We start from the raw sequence: 9,177 nt of genomic DNA on the forward strand, positions 1-9,177 counted from the left end.
AAGGTACAATACATTAAAATATACAATACACAATACAGAATCCCTTTGCAACAGGAGCTTTCTATTGCTCCACAAGTGACAGGCAGGCATGTAGCATATGCAAAGTCTCTCTGTTCAATCAATACCCTCATGTCCAGTCCATATTTCACTCTGATATCTTGTGTGAGGGGACACACCAGTATGTGCTGTTCGTTTTGAATACCAGTCTCACATTGTCTGTTCAGGTGGTATGCGGCTCCATCTTCCCATTTCCACACGCAGTCTATGTGCGGACAACCGAAACCGTGTAAAGGAATGATGACATTAAGGATTTCTTCGGTTTTCTGTTTGTTGGCGTCGGCAGAGGCTGACTTTGGTTTGGGTGGTGGTGGAACAGGGCCGGTAAAGGCAGGTGGCTGAGGGCTCACTTTCAAAGGGCGTACCTGTAACAATTGAATTAATTCATTCAATTTTTATTTAATCTCGAATAATCTATTGAGGGCAAGCCCTCCTTTGCATGTAGAAGCCTACATTTCACAATCAGAAAACACAAAAAGAACAGAATAAACCGTTAAAAACAAATGAAACGTAAATCAACAACAAATCCAGCTAAAACCACCACAGTCGGGTCATGATTTTCTAGCATCATCCTGAAGCGTCCAGGAAGGACAAGACAATTCAATTTTAAGTCATGCACTAACTAAAAGCAGTCTTAACAAAACTCTGTCCTGAGGCACCAGCATGGCGAACTGGCCAGTCACTGAAACGAGTTAAAAGTGGGCCAGAGACTTGCACGTATCATAAAAGGCAGATCCCAGCTTCTAAACCTCAGATACCAAGCCACGCACCCGGTATCTCCACCAATCTCAAATCCTCAGAATCTACAGGACCGAAAATCCAGACTATGAATAGGCCTTTACTGGTAATAAAGTATTAATTAAATCAATCAATCAATCAATTAATGTCCCAGCAAGTTTCCTGATGTGATAAATGTACATCTTTAATTGAGCCAGATGCCAAGATATTTTATTCTCTTACCATTTCAATATTTTTACTCTTTGACAGTAGAGATGTAGGCCATAGTCAATGCTCTACGATGGCACCGAGGATTTACCTTATTTGGGGACTTTTTATCTGTATTTCTGCTCACCAAAACGGCATTGTCATATTTCAGTAAAGACTCAATCATTGTGTTGCCTTGAAAATACTATAGCCTAATTGCCTATATACCCAAATACCTTCCGCTTACTAACTCAACTCACTGAAGTTCGTGTTTACAAAATAAAGTTTGGTCCTATACTATTGTTTTGAGTTGTCATGGCACGTTGTCATGGCAACTCGCTCCATCTTTCTTTCTCCGAGCTGAAGGATATGTTTACTATTTCCTTTTCATTCGACAGATGTTTAAAACATATGTATGGATTGTATGCAACGCATTTACAGGGTTGTATAATTACAGAGCACTGCCACACTAACTAATATTCATATAAAACAAAGAGAGGCGCAAGTTGATCGGAACAAAAGTTGAAACCCGCCCGTGGGAAAACCGACAACTATTTTCAACGTACCACAGGAAACGGATGTGCATCATTTGTAGTTTCAGCAACATCGCGTATGTTTCTCAATGGTGTCTATAGCTACGTTTGTAATGCATCGTCTCTATTTTGCTTTTGTATTATGATATATATTAAGTAAATCCGTTAGTGAACTGGTGGAGCTCGCTCATAATGGATAAAGAAAGGCGACACAGAAAAGGGGTGTCCCCGCCGAGAGAGTCCAAAGTGAAGGTAAAACAAGAGAAGCTAAGCCCGGCGAGGCCACATAAGTCCCGGCGCTCCAGGTCCAGATCTAACGGTAGCTCGAGCCCACCGGCACCGAGAAGAAGAACCAGCAGGTACATTATTTGATTATTATTCCCCGTATACAAATCACAAACTTAATGAAAGGTTACACATGTTGGACAATAGTATACTGTGTGGTTAGCAGCTAAGCTAGTTATCTTCGTCCGAGTTGCTAGCTAGATGGCTACCTAGCATTGGCTAGCAAGTTCCTTTTATTGTTGTTTTTCTCCAATGGTCACATCGCTCTAAAAATGAAACGGAGCCACGAAATTCACTCATCAGATCTAATTATGAATCACTCCTTCAACATAAAGCCAGGTCAGTACTAGGCATGGTTCACATGACGCGTGTACTAGCATGATTATATCATGATTATGACTATCCTAGCCCACTTAGCCCTGGTCCAGTGCGACCAGGGCTATAGATTATGACATGTCATGTTTCGGGGCTAGTCTAGATCAGTCCCAGCAGCCATCTGTATATTTCTATAAAATATTTGTATGGCTTGTTAGAATCAATTTGCCTTACCTGTTTAAAAGTAAATGTGTTTTTGTTTTCTTTAATCTTTTATAATTTCACGTAGATCACCTGCCAGGAACAGGGATCGCTCGCCAGATAGAAGGGAGAGGTCTCCCGTCAGGCGGAAAAGCAGATCTCCCAGAAATAAGAAGAGTCCAGTCCGTGGTGCTGCTGCTGATGCCAAAATAAAGCGGGTGATTTGGTTGTAATGTCTCTAGATGTGTGAATTCCTGTTCATCGAGAACACAGTGTGGAATGTGTTAAATAGTAAAAGGATATGGCTGTTGTAATTATATGGCTGTCGGCAAACACTTAATTTATCCTGCTTAAGTGTTCACTTGGCCAACATCAGATATAGCTCATATCCCAAAGCCATAGAAATCCACTGTTGTTCAAACAAGACAGCATCTAATAACAGCGTCGCTATATGGATCTCAGACTTAATGTGGTTAGTCAATGATGTTATGTCAGTCATTTATGCATAATATGTATCTATGTTGTATGATGATTGATTGATTGAAATATGTATTAACAGTTTGCTGAATTACAGTACATTTCAAGCACAAACTCAATACAAAGACTGTTAACTGTGAGTGGACGACCCAATTAAGCATTACACTTGTTTACAAGAGGGTCCACCTTGTTCAATTCATCAAAACATTTAGAGACGTACAAATAGACACTTCTATATACCGGTAGTCAAAGAACAGAACAGGAATTCATCATAAAGGAGGTAAAAAGGGAAAAGAAACGTATACAGTGAGGGGGAAAAAGGGTGTGGGGGGACAGGATTCAGATTTTACGGGTTTCGAATTGCAGCCGTCCGTAGGTGCCCTTTGACAGCGGTTTTGAAGGAGTCAAGGGATTCGCATGTCAATGACTGTTGGTAGGGCGTTCCACATTTTGGTGGCATAGAAGCGAAAATAATTTAGTCCCTTGTTTGTGCCGAATCTGGGTTGTGCAAATGTGCATGTTTGGGCAAGGTTTCATCCCGATCCAAACTAGCCTTGCGTAGCGATACTAATATCACTGCGTGGATATTAGTCTCGTCGTCTTGTCCCTCTCAGCATTAGATTTTTTCCCACAATGTCCTGCCCCATATTTGCATACTGGGCCCTGGTTGGTTATAGCCTGGTTGCAGACGAATGTGGTTGGCTCGTCACCACTTCGGCCGACCAATCCTCCCACAATTGAGACGGGCCAGAGTCCAGACTTAATCTGCCTGGGGCAATATTTATTGCAAAGGCAGATGAAGGCTGGCTATGTGAGGCTAGGTCCAACCACCACCACATTATAAAATTGAAACTAGCCCCAGACAGACCTACTCACAGACCCATTAGATTGGTCACCTCCTACAGAGCCAGGTGGTCAGATTCTTACTATTGCGTAGGTCGGCAGTGAATAATTAAGGCGATGAACACAGGCATTGTAACGATATATATTTTTTCTTGCCAAGTAGAATGGATGAGGATGAAGGCAAAATGTCATGCTTTCAAATACTCATACTTTACAGTGTTTATGGCACATCAACAACAACACACAAAAGGGCTTAAAAACAAGCAGACTACATGCAATACGTTTCAAGTCTCAACTCTTCCTCAGGCAACACTCACATATGTTTTTGTATTACAGTGGTCTCCCTCATCTTTTTTACTTCGTATTTTGGCCTTTTTGGGACCCCTGGGGCTCGCCACATTTTGTGTCGCACTTAAGGTTTTTTTGTAAATAAAAGTTATTCCAGTGACAGCAATTGCTTTTTTCGATTTGCATCTGGGCATGCGCATTGCATTGTTCACACAATGATTGAGTCTTTACACTGAATGTGAGATTGCTTTATAGCTGGAAGTTTGAACATGCATACATGCATTTTTCCTTCTTGGCCCTTTTAAAAATAAGAAACAAATTCAATTATGTTTTTTTTTATTTTTTTAACTTGTTTGTGTTTAACTGCAATTTCTCTCACAGGAGCGAGAAGAGCAGCGGAGTGGTAGCAATGACCGTAGGAGGCGAAACGAACAGCCAGAGCAAGAGAGGCGGAGCCGCTGGGAGTCTGATAGACCACGGGAGAGAGAAAGGGGGAGAGAGCGTGAGAGACCCCGTGAAAGAATCTCTCAAGCCCTCCAGCAGCAGCAGGCTGAGAGACAGCAACATGACGAGCAACGCAGAGAGAACCGTCGGCAGTTGGACGAAAACCCTGAAGAACAGGCGTTTGGGCGGCCGCAAGAAGGTGGCCTGGGCAGTGACACCCCTCCTGAAGATAAAGAAATGCCCAACTTTGGGCTGTCTGGTGCACTAGTAGAAGATACCAACACATTCCGAGGTGTGGTCATCAAGTACAACGAACCGCCAGAGGCGCGCATCCCTAAGCGCAGATGGCGCCTGTATCCCTTCAAGAATGACGAGCCCCTTCCAGTCATGTACATTCACAGACAAAGTGCCTACTTGCTGGGGCGGCAGAGGAAAATTGCAGACATCCCCATCGACCACCCATCCTGCTCAAAACAGCATGCCGTTTTCCAGTACAGGTGAGAACAATAGTCTAAATCAGTGACCCAAATGTTAAATGTTATTAAAACATTTTTTAAGTGACTGCAATTCTTTGTAAATTATTTACAAAATATTTGTAAATTTATGCACATTATTAAAGGTATATTCAGTGATTTCACTCAAAAAAAACGTAGGTTTCGTTTTTGGCTGGGACCTAAGCCTTTCATCCAATCAGGATAGAGAGGATAGAGAGGTTTTTTGACCCCCAGGGGTGAACTGGGGACAGGGAGGAACTCCTTATATGGTCAGCACACTCTATAGTAGAGAGGATTATCACAACAAAACAAAAAAATAAGTGATATTTGAATTAAGTGAAATCACTGAATATACCTTTAAATGTTGGAAGAAATTGGATATATTTAGTATAGTATAGTATTCTTTGCATAGCACATATATAATCTTTTTTTTCTGTCATTCCGCATTTTACCAGGCTGGTGGAATTCACGCGTGCAGATGGAACCACTGGCCGCAGGGTGAGACCCTACATCATTGATTTGGGCTCGGGCAACGGCACATACCTTAACAACCTGCGAATCGACCCACAACGCTACTACGAGCTCAAAGAGAAGGATGTGATCAAGTTTGGCTTCAGCAGCAGAGAGTACGTCCTCCTGCACGAGTTCTCTGACACAGCAGAGGTTGATGCCAAGCAGGAGGGGGAGGAGGAGGACGATGAAGGACTGGACGCGTAAAGCCACATTTTTGGAGCCATGCAACGTAAATAGCAGAGCTACAAGCCCACTCGTTAAGTCCTTGTATATCTGCTATTTTCTGTGCGCGTCATACGACGGAACATTAATTAATCTCTGGCCACACCACAGACTGAACTGCCAGTTTGCATTTGTGGGTAGAGAGAGAGAATGTCCTCATCATTGTTCAAACAATCCCACTCTTATGGCAGCAAATGGAACATGGAAGTGAACTGACATTTGTGGGACATTGGTGATCCTAAATGGATTAAGATTGGTATGAACATTCTGTAGTCATGAATTAAACTGCTTTAACCTGCCACAAACGTCTCAGAGAAGACTATTCTCAGGTTGCTTGCTTCAGACCCATGTGGTGACTGATCAAAGAAAGACACATTTTCTCACATTTGACAGTGTGGTAAGTGTACAAAATAATGCTCAGTGCCAGGAGTTATCTTACAAATGCTATATTATATTTTTTTGATCACAACGTTGAGTACAAATTTGAACGGAGGTCTAGCCTCCTGTATGTCCAGGCTACATCTGTAAAATGTACAGGATCTACTGAATGTGAGTTCCATATTCATCTTGTGTATGTGTTGCTTATTGTCAGAAGAAAGAAAACATACAGGCTACAGCTTGTATCTATTGCTTTTCATTTTGTGCTTTTGAGGTGTAGGGAAATTAGTTTAAATTGTCAGGTTCCTTGTTGACCATACATTGTGTATTTCATAATGCTACAAGGCTTTATTTTTACCATTTTGAAGAACAATGTTACATAGTGTAGACTGTTTTGTAATGTAAATAAAGACGGTTGGAGATTATTGGCCATTTCCTGTGTTTTATTCCAGTTACCACATTGAATGCACAAGTGGTATGGTAAGAGATATGCACCAAAAGTATTGTGCATTACAAAGAGAAACAAAACTATGGCAACATTGGGCCAGTATGTTTTCTAGACACTTGTATGACTTGTAGTTATACGGTATAACTCAATGACTGATAGATAAATGCTATAACATGATTGTCCATTTAAACTATTGCAAGAAAAACCCAAAGCTTTTGATTTTTACAAATATGTCCTTGTGGAGTTCCACAGGAAAAAATATTTATCACGGTCAAATGGAACGGTGTATATTGCTGTCCAGATAAACATGCCATGGGGTCTGTTCCCCTGACCTAATTCATGTCAAACTGGTGGTCTTTGAAATTAAAGACCACACTAAATCACCAATGATTCGCCGTGCAATTAATATTTGCAACGGTTGACGGTGACCTTAAAACTGTTTTGTTGCTTGCAAGCAGTTGAGAGAACTTGAGACTGCACTCTTGTGATTCCTGTCATCCCAGTGCACTGAAGAGCCGACAGCAGTGGTTCCTATACCGTGGGTCCACAGTAGCCCAAACATTTAGACTCATAGAGGTTTTTTTTCGATTCTGACGAATCTCTCGTCAGAATCGAAAAAACCCTCTACGAGAGTCTTAATGTTTGGGCTAGGTCCACAGATGCTTAGGCCCTGGTCTTTCCCTAGTGTGTCTGATCGAGGGTAGCTACTGGGACGTAAGTCGGGACTTGATCACCCCGGCTGGGTCACCCGAGTGGGGTATGGTGTTCGCGAGACCAGAAACCTCGATGACCTTGGGATACATCACTGAGGATACGTCCCAGTTGCATCCAAGCGATGTATTTTCGTTCTGATATAGGCTACACATTTTTTATTGTCGAAAACCATGAAAAACGACATACTATAGTATTTTATTTCATTACTATAGTATTTTATTTAAAATAAAACACACACAATTTATTCCATATTATGGTCGTATACTTACTACATATAGTAGTATGTCGTTTTCTTCCATTGTCGAAAACCAGCTTGCCCGTTTTTCCTCCCGGAATTTTCCCCAGTGAGGGGGATAACTTTGTAATATGCTATTGGCTGTTTGTATTCTTTTTGGAAAAATATAAAAAGATACTCCTGTGGAAAGGCTATATTATTTGACTTATATTGAACCTATAAACAATTTAGTATTATTTATTTATGTAAGGTTTTGCCCCCTCAAATGGTACCTCATCAGATAATCCCCACATATCCTACAACAACTTCTGTGAACAGACTTCACTGTAGTAGCTTTTCATAAATTATATTTGTACTTTTCTGCTGTCATGAAAGTTTATAGTTAGAGAAATTCAAAGTCCAGCTGTCTGCTGTCCAGCCTCTCCCACCCCTCACTGGGGAAAATTCTGTGAGGAAAACAGAAACGGGGCGAGTAGGCTTGTTACCGGTGGGGATCTGCATGTGATTATGCCAATGTGGCACACATTTTTAATATAGCCCATATCGTACGGCATACTATAGCATCATTTTTGCCATTGAGCCCCATTGTAAATTTGAAAGCACTATATTTCTAAAACTATGAAACATTTCAAAGATTCCTTTTCAGGCAAACATGTCCACCGTAAGATGAACCTAAGTAGGCTAGAATGGGGTTGCTAGGTGTAAGTATGTATAGGACTAGTAGCATGCCAAAGTTTGTGCTATTGCCGTAGAGAATGCATTGGGGGTTTAAGTTAAATAACTCATAAACTACAAAACATAAAAATAAAAAAAAGTTCCAGCATGTGTCTCCACAGTAAGCTGAATAATAAAAAGTGTGAATGGAGTTTCTAGGTGAAAGTGACTTTTTTTTTTTTCCTTTTGTAAACTTTATTTTTACATTTCTTTCTCGTTCATACATTTTTCATTACATTACATTACATGTAAGCAAGTAGACACACAAAACACACAAACATATACGACCCCCCCCCCTCCCCCCTCCCCCCTAGGCTAAAACTAAAAACGAAAATACAATAAAATAAAAAGTGGTGGGACAAAGCAGTGGACAATCATAGATCAAAAAAATAAATAAATAAAATGGTCAAGACAGGGACATAGTCGGGCACAGTCGGACACAGTACGGATTACAGTTCACTGAAATGAAAAGTCTTCAACAAACTCCACAAAGGCACTCCAAGCTAGGACAAAGTTTTTTTGGGCTCTGTCTACTTTATATCTGAGTTTTTCCAGAGGCAGGAATGATAGAACTTCTTTCAGCCATTGTTGGAAGGAAGGCGCCTTATCGGACTTCCAATTAAGGAGGATTAGTCTACGGGCTAATAGGGATGCAAATGCCAAAGCATTTGCTTGTGGAGATGTGAGTGTACAGTCTGGGGGAATTATGCCAAAAATGGCGGTGTGAAAAGAAGGGGTCACCACTGTATCACACATATGAGAGAATACGTCAAATATTCGCTTCCAGTAGGTAGTGAGGGAAGGACACATCCAAAACATGTGGCCTAACGAGGCTGGGGTCTGGCCACATCTTGGGCATCCAGGGTCTGGCATGTTAAAGAGCCTGGCCAGCTTATCCCCTGAATAGTGGAGTCGATGTAGTATCTTAAATTGAATTAAACCATGGCGTATGCACATTGAAGAGGTGTGAATACGTAGTAGACTGTCCTCCCACATCTCCCCAGGGAGCTCCACACACAGATCTCTCTCCCAGGCAGCTTTTGTTTTATCCCAGGTTACTGGTTTTAGATTCCGTATCAAATCGTAAATCAC

The 9,177-nt window shown here is 41.4% G+C and overlaps 1 protein-coding gene across 1 annotated transcript; it reads left to right on the forward strand.

The window, feature by feature from the left end:
- Positions 1 to 1,576: 1,576 nt before the first annotated feature.
- On the forward strand, positions 1,577 to 6,406 carry snip1 (Smad nuclear interacting protein). Its single transcript, XM_083760784.1, has 4 exons — positions 1,577 to 1,873; positions 2,404 to 2,533; positions 4,305 to 4,864; positions 5,317 to 6,406. The coding sequence occupies exons 1-4, from the start codon at positions 1,707 to 1,709 to the stop codon at positions 5,576 to 5,578; spliced, it is 1,119 nt and encodes a 372-aa protein (XP_083616910.1). The 5' UTR covers positions 1,577 to 1,706; the 3' UTR covers positions 5,579 to 6,406.
- Positions 6,407 to 9,177: the final 2,771 nt, after the last annotated feature.

The sequence above is a fragment of the Protomyctophum parallelum genome (genome assembly GCF_964188405.1).
Source record: "Protomyctophum parallelum genome assembly, chromosome: 3".
Lineage (NCBI taxonomy): Eukaryota > Metazoa > Chordata > Actinopteri > Myctophiformes > Myctophidae > Protomyctophum > Protomyctophum parallelum.

Bases quoted from the DNA above. Each gene is read 5' to 3' on its own strand.
- snip1 (XM_083760784.1), top strand. From the start codon at position 1,707: ATGGATAAAGAAAGGCGACACAGAAAAGGGGTGTCCCCGCCGAGAGAG. The intron at 1,874-2,403 runs GTACATTATTTG...AATTTCACGTAG, and splicing joins CCGAGAAGAAGAACCAGCAG to ATCACCTGCCAGGAACAGGG. The intron at 2,534-4,304 runs GTGATTTGGTTG...TTTCTCTCACAG, and splicing joins CTGATGCCAAAATAAAGCGG to GAGCGAGAAGAGCAGCGGAG.